At 36.0% G+C, this 15253-nt stretch overlaps 2 protein-coding genes across 2 annotated transcripts; one reads left to right on the forward strand and one right to left on the reverse strand.

Annotated features, from left to right (window-relative positions):
- The first annotated feature begins 1231 nt into the window (after nucleotides 1–1231).
- LOC145586653 (aspartate--tRNA ligase, chloroplastic/mitochondrial-like) lies at nucleotides 1232–9643 on the forward strand. The gene is made up of 15 exons (XM_081643542.1): nucleotides 1232–1709; nucleotides 2494–2637; nucleotides 3009–3118; nucleotides 4078–4189; nucleotides 4275–4346; nucleotides 4833–4924; nucleotides 5193–5313; nucleotides 6071–6193; nucleotides 6307–6502; nucleotides 6582–6769; nucleotides 6860–6931; nucleotides 7720–7818; nucleotides 7895–7975; nucleotides 8772–8829; nucleotides 8981–9643. Exons 1-15 carry the CDS (start codon nucleotides 1320–1322, stop codon nucleotides 9145–9147), a joined length of 2025 nt encoding a protein of 674 aa, XP_081499668.1. The 5' UTR covers nucleotides 1232–1319; the 3' UTR covers nucleotides 9148–9643.
- Nucleotides 9644–9797: 154 nt separating this feature from the next.
- LOC145586654 (ribose-phosphate pyrophosphokinase 1-like) lies at nucleotides 9798–14758 on the reverse strand. The gene is made up of 9 exons (XM_081643543.1): nucleotides 14549–14758; nucleotides 14249–14443; nucleotides 12902–13150; nucleotides 12292–12435; nucleotides 11635–11802; nucleotides 11257–11326; nucleotides 10968–11049; nucleotides 10588–10747; nucleotides 9798–10227 (listed from the first exon to the last, which is right to left on the reverse strand). The coding sequence occupies exons 1-9, from the start codon at nucleotides 14669–14671 to the stop codon at nucleotides 10189–10191; spliced, it is 1230 nt and encodes a 409-aa protein (XP_081499669.1). The 5' UTR covers nucleotides 14672–14758; the 3' UTR covers nucleotides 9798–10188.
- Nucleotides 14759–15253: the final 495 nt, after the last annotated feature.

A 15253-nucleotide genomic window follows, 5' to 3' on the forward strand; every position in this document is an offset into this window, starting at 1 on the left:
TGTGTGACCAATTAACCATCATTGTTTTAGGCCAATTGTAAATTTGAAGTTGCCCTCATTTTTATTTTGACTCATCAATACTTTTTAGATCCGCCATTAGCTCATTGAATACATCCTCACATCCAACAACATAACAACGTCAATTTAGTTCGTGATGCAATTCAAATTTCATATATTAAAAAACAAATCTTAGCCAAAAATAACAATTTGGTCAAAATCGCTAATGATGTTAGCTATTTTAAAAAAACAAACAGTTTGATTAAATGTGTAACACTCCGACCCCAAACAAATTAGGGAGGGCCCTATTGTCACGAAATGCGCATCAAGGGCTAATAACTGTCCTCACAAACCAACACGATTCCTTCCAACACATTCTGTCTACACTCATGCGCGTTTCGGGAAAACTTCCCATGAGGTCACCCACCCTAAGACTACTCCTAACAGTCCTAGCCGAGCACACTTACTTGTGGAGTATCTTAGCATATGAAATCCCTTAAAAAAAAGATGCATCTTGTTGACATGAGTAATATATCAAATTCTTTTAAAGTAATCACGAGGGGTATTGCAAAATGTTCAAGACACACTCTAACACAAGTAGTAATTATTCTAAACAACTCTAATGAGGTTAGCTATGTTTCGATTTGGGTTTAGGGATGACATAAGAGCGGTTTAAAAACAAATATTTTCTCCAACACATTCACCTAAATTTTCTATATCCACAATTCCACACTACCTACCCATTACCCATGAAGTGTATGATTTAAATCTTCATCAATTCCACCACTTGTGTAGATATCCATTTCCCAGCTATTACCAGCAGTCCATCATATAATCTTCTATTATTTGCCACTATCCATTGAATTATTTATTTAGTTATAAAACATACAAGTATGTATATAAATTAGTTGTGATGTTGTGAATACAAAGTAGGGATTGAAGTATTGGATGGACGGATAGATCCGAGAAAATTTGACTTAGATATGAAGCAAGTATGATTTCAAATCCACCACTTACCCACTATTTATGACGGGTATAACTTTTGATATCCATACCCATCTTCGTCATTCTCATACCCTCTTCAATTAAATGGATCCGGTGTAGATCCATAAAAGTATACCACATCATACTCATACCCGCTTCAATCGGATGGATCGGGCGTGAATCCATGAAAGTATACCCATATATCTAGCTATCACTACTATCTTGGCTCGTAGAGTCGTAGGATTTGGTGCCCATGAATACCACGAAGTAAGTACCAAAATTATGCTAAACTAGTCGAAGAAAAACCAATGCTCTCAAATTGACTGCTCAAACAAACAATGGCTAAACTGCTAAGAACTCTCCCTATCTTTACCCTTCGTCCCAATGTCAAACCTTTCTTCTTCTTCCCCACGACTTCTACTCTTATCCCCCTTTCTCTCTCCTCCCTCAAATTCAATCCTCACCCTTCAATTTCTCACAGAACACTCTGCAATTGTTCTAATGTATCAGCTACTTTACAAGGTACAGAACAGCAAACCCGGGTCCCCGACCCGTTTCAACCATCAAAAGATACAAACTTGGAGTGGGTTAATCGGACTGCTTTATGTGGGCATTTGGGTGAGGATGATGTGGGTAAACGGGTCACTCTTTGTGGGTGGGTCGCTCTTCATCGGGTTCATGGTGGAGTCACTTTTGTTAATCTTCGAGATCATTCTGGCATTGTTCAGGTATAATTTATCAAAGTTTTATATTTTTGCTTATAAATTTGGTATAATTATGTGATATTATATGATATTTTGATCATGTATATTACCTTGTTATACAAAGAATCATGTTCATTTTTGTTATATATATTGTTGTTGTGTTGAATTATTTTGTTGGGTGGTGTGAGGAGTGAATCCCATTTAAGAGAATTATGGTGAATTGATCTAGTATGCAACTTTAATTGTTGACTGAATACTGTGTCTTCATCAATTTGAAGTGTGATGCAAGAATTCTCACTTTGAAGGATTTGAATTACATTCTTGTGTTATTAATGCTCTCCTTATTTATCTCTTTTCAAAGAGTTATTTGTTCAACTTAGGCGCGCCTAGTTGAAAGACAATGTTGGTTGTTTAGGCTCGGTTTTCGGTGTTTCAGCCCCTTGTTGGTGGACTTCTTGCCATTTTGGATTTATTGGTAGTTATCTAAAACATTGGTAGTAAGCCTTAGTTAACTTTGTAATAAGATATGTTGTGATAAGTTCCTTGTTGAGTAATGAGTGTGACTGTGTGAGTTATCACACCAAAGCCCATCATCAATCCGGGGCTCAAATTGCACTGTTTACTATATGCTTTTGTTTGTGCAAGAACTTTCTTTTAATTTTCAGCTGGTTTTTGTGCTTCAATGAACCAAGGAGGGATTAGGTTTTCTTTCTAAATTTGAGAATTGGTATGCATGCAAATTGATTATGTTTTCCTTATTTTAAAACGAGTCATCTTGAAAGGAATGCTATTGATGCTTTTTGAACAGATTACAACACTTCCCAATGATTTCCCTGAGGCACATTCTTCGGTGAACAATGTGAGGCTCGAATATGTGATTGCTGTTGAAGGAGTAGTGCGTTTGAGACCGGGCGAAGCTGCTAATAAAAAGATGAAAACTGGAATGGTGGAGGTATGTTTGTGCTGTTTGTGACTTTGTAAATAAACTTGCTCTTAAAAAGACTGGTGTAATGAAAATTGCAATCCCTCAAAAATAAAATAAAGCCCTCACTCCTCACTCGCCAGTTTGTCTGTTTCCTGAAAGGCTTTAACTTTGGTTAACATTTGAATGGGAATGACGTCTAGCAGATATTGGAACATTGTTGACTACGGAAAGTGATCAATGGGTACTTGTGCTCTCATATGTACACGTAGAACACAATGCACGATTTTGGTTCTTATTTCTTTACTTTTTATACTCTTCATTTGAATGTCAAAAGTTGTTTATCTTGCCAACTTCAACATGCCAATTCATGTCCTCAATGGCACTACCGTTATTTGCAGGTTGCTGCAGAGCATGTCAAAGTTTTAAATTCTGTAAAGGCCAAATTGCCCTTTTTGGTTACTACTTCAGATGATGTGAAAGACTCTGTGAAGGAGGATATACGTTTAAGGTAGCTCTTTATGATTTGATATTACTTTGATAGGATATTGTGGTGGATGTAAAGGTCTTAATAGAGTCGTGATCTGATTTTTTACCAAGCTACTTCATTTTAGTTGGCTGTTTGCTTTGGCAATTTTAATGCCGGAGAAGTGAACGTTGATTCTTGCTGAATGTCAATTTTGAATGTCTACTTGCTATTTTTTTTTTTTATTCCAATGAGTTTTATGGCTCATACCTATTTGGACCTTGTATTGCATGGTTAAATTTGTTACACCAAAACAGATACGAAGTATGTAGTTATATACCATATTGTAGTTGTTCTAGTGAAGGTGAAATTATTACTGCTCATTGCACATTTCACTCCCCTTCTGTATGCATGACAATAATTAAGTAATGTACAATATGGATATGGTTATCTTGTTCAGAAATACTGGGCAGAGCCTGTGGAAATCGAATGCTGAGATGTTCTGAACCCAACGATGTGTCTGCTGTACAGGACCTACCCCAGCCATCCCATTCTCCTAACCAATAGAAAAAGTAAACCACAGATCACTGAAATTTGACTTAAAGATAGTGTTGGTATTGTAACCTCCTTAGGATATATGTCAAAGGAAGCTGCATGTGGTTTGATAGCAGTTTTTTCCAGGGTGCGTCAATAGAGGGAAAAAAATAGGAAAGAGGGAAGAAATAATTATTATGGTCTCTAGGGTCCTCTAATACCGCAGGATGATAAAAAAAAACCATATTTTAATGAGTGATGTTGGATGGCTCAGATGTCTTTCTATTCAAGTATACAGATGTGTGGGACCCCTAGAAGTTATTTTAGGGTGGTATGAGCTCACTCGTGATTCAAGACAGCCCTTGATTTTTGAAGATGAGAAATTCAGACATAATAAACATTTAGCCTCTTCCTTTGTTTTCTGTTATAATCAAGATGATCATTTCACTGATATACTTATGTTTTTCTAGATACCGGTGCTTAGATTTGCGTCGACATCAAATGAATTCAAACATACTTTTGCGGCATAGAGTGATGAAACTCATACGAAGATACCTGGAAGATGCACTTGGCTTCGTGGAGGTGCGTGCTTGCTGTCACTATTCATATCATTGGCTGTATCTTGCATTGTTTATTATCACTGATGTTTACCTTATTTATTGGGCAGATTGAGACTCCAATGCTTTCTAGGTCTACCCCAGAGGGTGCTCGAGATTATTTAGTGCCTTCAAGAGTTCAGGTATTGGCCTGTTTTTTTTCTACTCTTTTTCACTTTTTGGTTATCAGATATATTCTCTTGGACTAGTTTAAGACTATGATGTGTTAACTACTTGTCAACTGTGACCTAAAACTGTTTGATAACATGCAATGTATTTGTAGAATTCTTGGCTCATCTGAAGTCAAAATTTGAGATGATGAGATCCTATGAATTTTTGTAACTTTTCTCATTGTAGATGTTCTACACCCCTTTATTATAATTTGGTATGTGATATGTTGATAGGTGGCTTTGTCCACCCCTACCCCCTCCCCCCTCCCCCACAAATCCCCTTGAGTAACTTAGTAATATTTGTATGAACATGTGTATGCTCTTGCGATATGTCCAATGGGAGAATACAAAAGTGTCTGATATGAAAGTATATATATCTAGTTGAGCAATTTATATCCTGTCCTTCAGTTACACATTATATCTTGTACCGCTTATACTCACCCATATGCGTATATGAAGCCAGGAATGTTTTATGCCTTGCCTCAAAGTCCTCAGTTATTCAAGCAAATGCTAATGGTTTCAGGCTTTGACAGATATTATCAAGTAGCAAGGTAATACAGTTCTTGACTGCAGATCTTTACTTGTGTTGTTGTGATTGTGTTGAACAGTAGACTTTGTGTCTCTGGTTGATGTTTTTAACTGTTTCCATCTGTTACAAATTCTAGTCTTTTCCAAATTTTGCATATCCTTTCCTCTCTCCTAAAAAAGTAAAAGAACATATATTGCAAAGCGAGGACATACTGAACTAGAAAGTAGAATTTTACTGAATAAGACATAATTTGAACTAATTTAGGAGATTCTTTCTGGATTCTCTTGCAGATGCTTTCGGGATGAGGATCTGAGAGCTGACAGGCAGCCTGAGTTCACCCAACTAGATATGGAACTGGCATTTACTCCTTTGGAAGAGATGCTAAAGCTAAATGAAGATTTGATTAGGAAGGTCTGTATGTTGATAGAAATATTAATAGTTCTAAAGGCTAATATCTGAAGCAAATATTAAGAAATTGAAGACAAAGTAATACAATTAATGTGCACAATTCCATGCTTTCATTGTAAATGAATTACAGTATCATCTTAATCTGTTCAAACCAATAAATTGCTCTTTCCTCACTTACTACTAAACTGTCATAATGTCGTCTGCTCATGCTAAACTCTCATATGTTAGATTCGGAATGCTGTAATAGGCGTTATTTTTAGGAATATAGGAAAATTGATTATGCTAGAAATGCTGGGTGTATTGTCTTTCAAACTCTCTGTTCATAGGCAGAGTGGAATGTTTCATGTTCTCTTCATGTCTAGGTTGGTTTATGCTCCAAATGTTTAACTCTCAAATTTTCTCAAGGTGCGATGTAGCAAGTACAAAGCTTGTAAAGTTGCAAATCTTCTTGAAATTGGAAGATGGTGCTTTTGCCTTTTGTTAATGTGTAGCACTTGTTTGTGCGAAGCCTTTATGCAATATTTCTTTGTTGCTTCTTTTGTTCTACTAGATTGCTTTAATTTTTTATTTCATTTGGGGGGTGGGGGGTTAGGGGGATTGTGGATTTTGATCCCTTGGATGTGAATTATAGTAGGCCATGTCTTGCAAATTGTGCTCATCAACAATAATTGAAGATTTCATTTTTAATGCTTTATGATCTGATTGTTTCTTGAAGGTTAAAGCTTCCTAGGACATTTGACTGAGCTATTGTTGTCTTCAGGTTTTCCGGGAGATCCAAGGTATTGAGCTTCCCAACCCTTTCCCCAGGCTTACTTATGCTGAAGCAATGAACCGATATGGAACTGACAGACCAGATCTTCGTTTTGGTCTTGAGCTAAGAGATGTAAGATTTTTTACTCCATTAGAATTATAGTGTTGGTCATCCACAGATATACCGTTCACTTTACTGTTAATTAATTGCAACAGTTGATTAAGTTGAAGTTTTTCTTAATGTAGGTCTCTGATGTATTTTCTGGGTCTACATTCAAAGTTTTCGAAGATGCATTGGCTAGTGGAGGTGTGATAAAGGCGTTATGTGTACCCGCAGCTGCAAGTGTTTATTCTAATACAGCACTGAAGAAGGGTGATATCTATAAGGAAGCATTCAAATCTGGGGCTAAAGGTTTGCCTTTCCTGAAGGTCACAAGTGATGGTACGTTCATATATGTTTTTATCATTAGTTTACATATTTAAACGTTAAGGATTAGACTTAAATTTTTGTGGTTCTTCAGGGGAGCTTGAAGGAATTCCTGCTTTAGCGTCAAGTTTGAATCAACAAAATAAAGAAAAACTATTGAGCCTCTGCTCTGCTCAATCTGGTGACCTTATCTTGTTTGCTGTGGGTATGGAGAAGTCTGTGAACAAAACTCTTGATCGACTAAGGTTACATGTGGCACATGAACTGGGTATGGCTGACCATGTAAGTTTTGCTTGTTATTTTACTCATTATGATTGAGTTTGTGATGTCCATCTATATCAGTTTGTCACTTGCTTTTTCTCTCCGCCTCAGTCCAAGCATTCAATTCTTTGGGTGACTGATTTCCCGATGTTTGAGTGGAACGATGATGAACAGAGGCTTGAGGTTCGTTGCAGTATCATATTTATCTCTCTTCTATTCTGCTCAGAATAATGATGGTCTTTCTTTGTAATGATACAAATTGCACTATGGTGATACAAAATTAAATACTTCTTTTGACAAGTTCGTGATATTTTGGTGAGGGCTTCCATTCCAAGTTCTTCATTTGGCATTTGATTAACTTTTTTCATTTCTGGCAGTTACATATAAAAGCTTCAACAGTTGTCACATTGTTGATATGATCATTATACATTCAGTAAGAAGGTTCTTGGTGTAGTTACATAATTTTTGTGGAGTATTTCATAACTGCTATCCTGTGTCCTGGAATGTAGCTGTTTCCTGTAAAAAATTTATATTCATAATGGAACTGTATGGGTAATGCTAAGGATTGGGAGGAATATGGGGTATGTTCCCAAAGAACAATTAAGTGTGACAACTAGCATCAATTCAAGGGGTCCTGCTGAGTGAAATTCCTACTATTCCATCATCACGGTTCAATCACTCACTCACTCGCCACTTGTTTCCTTCTAATCTGTTGTAATTTAGGACTATAAAAAAAAAATAAAAAATCATCATGCCTAAGTTATCGAAAAAAAAAATGGTTTTGTTCTTCTATCCAGTTTGAGTAAACTGGGTACAAGTTCAATACCATTTCACTCTGGTAGTAGTGTAGTACCTTTGCTGTTGATTGTCTGGTATGGAGGAGAGGAAAGAACCACCTACTATCTTACTAGTCTTTTTGTGCTCCATGGTATTACAGATGCATATGTTCTCATGAATGTACTTGTTTGCAGGCTTTGCATCATCCATTTACTGCTCCAAACCCTGAAGACATGGAGGATTTATCCTCTGCCCGAGCTTTGGCATATGACATGGTTTACAATGGAGTAGAGGTGCACTTTCTATTCTATCATTACATACTTTCTGATATCTTTACCCTTGATAGGATTTTTTTCTCCAATTTTTCAGATTGGTGGAGGAAGTTTAAGAATATATAAGCGAGAGGTGCAAGAAAAGGTTCTGGAAATTGTAGGCATCTCATCAGAACAAGTAAGCAGCACTGCTATTAAATTGGATTTAACTATCTTTAAAGGACATCCAGCGGTGAATCTTTTTTTTATTTTTTTTTATTTTTAAATTTTTTTTAATTTTTTTTTTGCAATACTTTGTGGATGCTCCTTTAGTCCTTTTGTTCTGAGATTTGATCATGATATCTACTTTGAATCTGTTTAAAAGACTTCCTTTAGGTTTTGATACTGTTGTCACAGAAGCCTTTAGAAGTATATAATAGTTTCATCATCATTGTCTTTCTGTTATACAATGATAAGATTAATCCTTTAAAGTTGTTCCATTGTGAATTGTACTTGTGGTCTGCTTCCTTTATAGAAATAGTTCTGCGACACCCATACTTATAAATGTAAACTGGGAATAACATCACAAAATGCAAATATGGAAGTATGTAACCAATTAGCAACTCTTCCTGGTTTACATGGAGTGTTGTTATTATCAGATTCTTTTGAAAGGAAAGATTCGAAATCAACAATTGAAAAAGTACTTAAATGTGGTCGATTAAATTATGACTACACCACTATTCTGATGTTTCTAATTCAGTAGATATTATATGGAAACTCAGCATGAGTTTGTTGATACATCCAACTAAATCTTTTTATACCTAGTTTTTCCTTTGTAAATTGGCTAATCTCTTTGTCCTAGAAAAGGGAAAACATTTCACTTTTATTTGACTCCAAAATTCTGTATGCAAGTAAATTTTTTTCAATAACAGTCACATTTTCTTGTGATTTAAAGTAATAATATCAAGGACTATCAATTTTCTCATGATCCACAGGCTGAAGCAAAATTTGGCTATCTTTTGGAGGCTTTTGACATGGGCGCTCCTCCACATGGTTTGTATAATTTCCTCAAAATTATGTAGATTCAACTCTTGTTTTAACAGTACAAAGGCTAAATTCTGTGTTTGCCCTCCTATGAATTGCGTCTTGCTGGTTATTTGTTTTCTTCAAAGTACTTTATGAACATCTTGTTTTAAAAATGCAGGAGGCATAGCCTTTGGCCTGGATAGGCTAGTGATGCTGTTGGCTGGAGCAAATTCTATCAGAGATGTGATTGCTTTTCCTAAGACCTCCACTGCTCAGTGTGCCCTTACGCGAGCGCCTTCTGAAGTAGATCCTCAGCAGCTCAAAGTCCTTGTCATTTCAACATAGTGCTATAGTAACTAGTGCCCTGTTCAATTTTGTTTGTGACGAGGGAGCACATACATTTTATAGTATGCGAACCAATGCGGTAGCTGGATCTCGTATGGTGGTGCACTAGCAAATTCTTTACCAAGGTTTATACAATTATACCTGGTGATAAGAGGGAGAGAAAGTATCCTGACCTAGAATTATTTTTCAAAAATTTTACTGTTTAATTTGTTCTATTTTTCTTCTCTTCCCCTATTTCCTTCTGTGGCAGAGAAAGGCTGGCCTTAAAACCAGTTTGGACAACAAGTATTTGTGATCAATCGGTCTTAGAAGAATATTTGATGTCAAACGTACGGTGAAGGTTTTTCGAAATTTCAATATAATGTACTTGTATATATTCATAGATTTAGGACGGATTGTTAAGACTTTGCAGCAGTCATGTAGATTTTTATGTACATTAACATTCAAGCATATTATACTTTTTTTTAATAACCTAGAACGGCTGATAAAGTTGGCATGTAATATTGGTTAAGTATTGTTGGTGTCATACTAAATGATGCTAAAACACTCCACACTGTGACACACTAAGGTACTAGTCAGTCTTTAAAACTATTCTGATGCACGGTACAATGCCACGACAATATGCAGCAACTTGAACTAAAACACATATACGTTGCCTCATAATAAAAAGAATTGCTTTAGTTATACAAAATCCAAAGATATAATCTGTACATACAAAACTTCAAGGAGCACCTGGAAGCGGGAAGAACGCAAACACAATACCAAGTACTAACCAAGCAATTGCCTTACAAATATACGTGTGGGTGAGCTCCCAAAAAAACAGGGAGATAAGGTAAATTCTATAAAGTTCCTGGTGACAATCTTACTAATTCTAGCATAACATGGATAATGAGTACTCACAATCGTATTACAAACTTTACAACTGGACATGGAAGGGAGAGCACGAGAGAAGAGGAGCCTTAAAATGCTTGATCAATACAGTAGGCATATGACATTAGCTTCGAGTTGCAAGATGGTGAGAACTATTAATCCGAGAACGCATTAATCAATCCCCAAGCTTGAGTAAGGTTCAAATCCAACCTGAAAACCAAGGCCAGTGAGCAAAGGCAGAGAATATCTTTTTCACAAGCTATACCAAAATTAAACAAAAAATAGAAAAAAAAAATATAGAAAGCCGACATTCAAGAAAGATTGTTTTTTGTATCAATCATTGCAGCATGTACAGGCAACAGAAAAATTTACAAACAATAAGCAATCTTGATGGTGGATTCATAAATTGTCCAAGACAGTACATCAGTACCAGCCTTGAGGCATACTTAATACAAGACACCATAGTGATCAGTTGATCACAAAAAAATAAGTGAATATATTGTGCTACTGCTGCTATAATGAGACATATACAACAATTTACATAGTAATTTACTGAAATATACTACTCACTGAACAGTCATCATGTACGCGCCAAATGGTCTCGCCCAAAAGGTTTGCAACTGACAATATCGTAAGCTGAGGGAAGTAATTTTTCTCCAAGACGGGAATTGTATTTGTAATTATTACTTCTTGAAACAAACCACTGGATAACCTCTCGATCGCAGGGGGGCTGCACACGTGAAATCAACAAAGATTTATAAGGCCTCAATCAAGAACTCAAAACCCGGATCGTTGGTCACAAGAGGCAGTACTCATTTCAAATAAAATAAAATATATAAATACATAAATACCACATAAAAGTAACATAAATTAATCCATCAAAAACAAGTTGTAATTCCTGTCAAAGGTTTTACATATGAAGTAAATAAGCTATGTGCCAATGCATTTACCTGAAGACAGCATGTGTACTACATGCATAGACTTCCCTTGCTCCTTCTTGGTGCAAGAGCGCTGCTCCTTTGGAAATTGTACCTATAAGCCACATCAAGAGGAAAATATCAATTCCAAATTCTAATGCAATTTCTACCATTGACGTGGCGGAGATCTAAGTAAATTTGAGTAGGCGAGGTCAGTCCACATAAGACTAAATAAGAGAGTGCCAACAGAAAAACAAATCATGCAACGTCTTCGCTTACCAAGATCTAAGAAATTAGGATTACAAGAAACAGAAGAACTAACCAGCTGTGTCTATCATATCATCCACCATAACAGCCACTTTTCCCTTAACATCACCGATCAAATTCATTACCTGCAAATCTTTCAGAATATTACGAGGGGCAATAGTAGATGCATTATACAGAGTCAACAGAAGTAGAATGTGACTGCATCGTTACTATTCATTATTCCATTAAAGTAATTAAGCTACTAGTCCTTTTATAAATCCAACTGCAAATTGATCACAGGCTTTCTAGTTGTACCAATAAAGAAAATCAATCAACTGAGCCCAAGACCAACAATATGGAAGTACTGAAATTTCCCCCTCTTAATTCCCCTTTCACAAAAACAGATATTTTTTACCATGGTTCAGATGAAGAAATAATGGCCACAAAGATTTACCTCGGCAACATTGTGCCCATGGCGCCTCTTATCCACTATGGCAAGTGGTGCATCAGATAACTTCTTTGCAAAAGCACGAGCTCTGGCGACTCCACCAACATCTGGTGAAACGACAACTAAATCATCCGAGCATATGGTCTTGCTTGCCAGGTAATCAAGAATCACAGGCTGGTAGAGCACAAATAGAGGCAATTAGTGTTTATAATGTTTTCTTGACAAATTTTCTATTGGAATTGGTTTCTCCCTAATTTTAAAGAGCATTAAATCTGTGATTCATTCATTTATTGTAATTCTTATATCCCTACATCCTATAATTAACTTCCCAATGTCATATAGGGCAACCCAACCACCCCCCTTCCCACACACACACACATAGGGGGAAAAAAAAAAAAACAACAGCACCTTTCCCTCTCTCAATTCCAATATAACTATTTTATCAAGATCCACTACTAAGTTTTTCATTCTACTTGTAACAAATTCTCTTAAGCTACATCGCCCTCAGGTGGAAAGTTAAAATTGGGATGAATTAATATCTGCCATTTTACTAAACAGCTGATCTCTAACAAATATTAGACCAATTTACATACACCACACTTCACTCCTATAACACAGAAAGGGAAAAAGAAGAAAATACTCAAAGATGCACACACATCTTACCTGACCATATACATGATCTACCGGTATATCAAAATAGCCCATTGACTGCCCAGAATGAAGATCACAAGCAAGAACTCGATTGGCACCTGCTTCTGTTATAAGGTTGGCGACAAGTTTGGCTGCTATTGATTCACGTCCTTGAGTCTGAATTAGAGAAATGTAGAAATGTAACGTACTGCAAGCAGAAATAAAGAATTGTAGACGTGTAATGTAATGCAACAGTATCATGGGAAGTCATTCTTGAAAATCTAATAAGCTTGGATTAGATCGAGGCCCAAGAAAGCAGTTTTTTCCTAAAAATGTTAATCAGGTCAAATCGGATCTGAAATTTGAAGTATCATGATTAGCAGTACTTCGACAATAATCCAATAAGAACAAGAATTGTAGCATAGACCAGGAGCTCATTGTGAGAACAGTAATTTTGAGATGAGCAGGACATGGACCACAGTTACAAATATCTAATCTTAACATTACAGGGAAAAAACGGACCCTTTTATTCTTTGTCAAATATATGAAATGATGATAAGAACTGCCCAGAAGGTTAACTAGGTTTATGAACCTCTAAGTCCAATAAACAAGGATGTATTTCTAACCAGAGTAGGCAACTTACCTTTCGATCAGCTCTAGCATATCCAAAATAAGGTATAACTGCAGTGATATTCTTGGCTGATGCTCTTCGGCAAGCATCAATCATTATCAAAAGTTCCATAAGATTCTCATTAGCAGGTGGACATGTGGGCTGAACAAGAAAGACATCACAACCTCTGACGCTCTCTTGCAACTGAACATAAATCTCACCATCAGCAAAACGTTTAATTTTTATTTTCCCAAGCTGGAGACCCATGTAACATGCAATTTCCTGTTGAGCACAACAGTTTGTCATCAAGATTTTGCTTCAAAGTCATAAAATATGGAAACAAAATGATATATAGAAGGCAGCTGAGTACACATATATAAAACAAAAGGAAGAAAAGGGCATTCTGTTCATAACATTGTAGGTTCTGTTAGACCTACTGAGACTAATTTGGTAAAAAAACACAAATCCTATAACAGATCAGGAGAGGGGTTTATATGTACGCAGCCTAACCCTCGAGCAATCCTGACTAGTAGACTAGGCCTTTACTGTTATGGGAATCAAAACATGAGTTGTCCTTGGAAACGAATACCTATATCATTCTCCTTGGTAGACCAGTGTAGATTAGTGTGTTTTGCTTTAAATTTCAACATTTCATTAAACACACGTTAGCGTAATTTTTTGACTAACATCTTGACAAAGAACTTCCAGTCAACCAAAACAAAGCCAAATAATCCAAAGTTCTATAAAATCTTTATTCATTATTAACCACATGGATCCTTAAACCAGATTTTCACCATACACAAGCCTGCTACCCAAGCCTTTAAACTCCCCAACTTGATCAAATGAGAGCAAAAATCTAAAACTAAAGTATACTCAATCCGTTTGGTTATAAAGATTGGCACAGCTATATTCGATCCAACACACACTCACAGATCAAGAAATCAAACAAATTGACCCCCTCAATTGGAAAATCAAATTCTAGACTTGATCAATAGCAATCAGTGAAAAACTAACTTCGACTAAGCGATTGTACTCGTTCAGTTCAACTTTATGAGAAACTTTTTGAATGTATGCTTTTAATCGTATCAACTACCATTAAACTATATAAGCTAGGAATAATCAAACATTGACCCTAATCATCTTATAGACCACATAAATTTTAAAAAGAGATATTAGATAGTAGGAAAAGGGAGTATTACATACAATCAATCAACCAAAGCCTTAATCCTGGGGAGTATTACATAGACAAACCAAATATTCATTCAACATCATTAGCAGTTTAATTTAAGAAATAAACCCAAACCCAATTCATAAAACCCAAATATTAATTCAGCGTCATCATCCTTGAATTAAGCTATAAGGGAAATGTAACCAAATTACCTGAGCAAGAGCAGGATTCGCGGTACCGGAGAAAATCCGAAGCCGGGTATCATTCCGATTGAAAGTACTGTCCAAATTGGTCGAAGCCAAAAAAGAAGGGTATGATTGCTGCTCCACTCCAGAAGTACGGGAATAGAGGGAAGAAGAGGGTTTCCCATTCTCCACCACTCTCAATTGCTCAGCCAAATCACATTTCTGCAAACAACAATCAAAACCCAGAAATTAAATTACAGATAAATTCAAGAAAGTACAAGAAATGATTCAAAAATGATTCAAAAATGGAAAGAAATGAAGAATTACAATGGGGTTTCGAGCTGGGAATTTGGGAGAAGATGAAGTGAAGAAGGGTATTGAAGGGGTTTGTGGGAGAGGGAGGAAAGAAGAGGAAGTTGTAGGACATGGGCACCTTAGTAAAGACGCCATTGTTGTGTTTAGAGAGAGAAAGGAGAGAGGAGTAGGGTTTAACGTGGGAAAAAATGAAGTCAATTTTTTCTGCGACTTTGGATTGGGAGGTTAATAATTTACTCCGTACTAAAAAAAATGGTAAGAGGCAAATCTTTGATTGTTATCCTAATTGAAATTATCCTAAAGTGGATAGAGCAAAGTTGTCATCCTCGATTGGTTTAGGAGAGAAACTAATTCAAACCCCGTGTCTTGTACGGTTTTTACAATAGTATTTTGTTATTCGTTTATTAGAAAGGTTACGTACAAAACATAATGATTGGAAGTAAAAAACTTGAAAAAAAAAAAAACATATTCATGTATGTGATATACCATAGGATATATCTCAATAAATATACGCATGTTGCAAAAAAAAAAATACTCATTAATAAGAAGTTTAGTTTTTCTTTTTTGAATTTATCTCTTGTAACAAACTTTTTTAGAAGATAACAAAAAAGAAAAAAAAAAGTTTGGGCGGAAAAATTTTTACTCGGAGGGTAACACGTGTATTAAGGGATAATGTTGGAGATTACTTTAGTATATAGGTAATTGAGGTATTGATTG

This window comes from Chenopodium album, chromosome 16, assembly GCF_948465745.1.
Source record: "Chenopodium album chromosome 16, dcCheAlbu1.1, whole genome shotgun sequence".
NCBI lineage: Eukaryota > Viridiplantae > Streptophyta > Magnoliopsida > Caryophyllales > Amaranthaceae > Chenopodium > Chenopodium album.

What these genes read in the sequence shown, in the direction of transcription:
- LOC145586654 (XM_081643543.1), bottom strand. Translation starts at nt 14,671, where the DNA reads ATGGCGTCTTTACTAAGGTGCCCATGTCCTACAACTTCCTCTTCTTTC. An exon ending in TCCCAGCTCGAAACCCCATT is followed by an intron (nt 14,444 to 14,548) that starts GTAATTCTTCAT and finishes TGTTGTTTGCAG; the next exon opens with AAATGTGATTTGGCTGAGCA. An exon ending in AGTACACATGCTGTCTTCAG is followed by an intron (nt 10,748 to 10,967) that starts GTAAATGCATTG and finishes TCACGTGTGCAG; the next exon opens with CCCCCCTGCGATCGAGAGGT.
- LOC145586653 (XM_081643542.1), top strand. Translation starts at nt 1,320, where the DNA reads ATGGCTAAACTGCTAAGAACTCTCCCTATCTTTACCCTTCGTCCCAAT. An exon ending in AAGGAGGATATACGTTTAAG is followed by an intron (nt 3,119 to 4,077) that starts GTAGCTCTTTAT and finishes ATGTTTTTCTAG; the next exon opens with ATACCGGTGCTTAGATTTGC. An exon ending in AACTGGGTATGGCTGACCAT is followed by an intron (nt 6,770 to 6,859) that starts GTAAGTTTTGCT and finishes TCTCCGCCTCAG; the next exon opens with TCCAAGCATTCAATTCTTTG.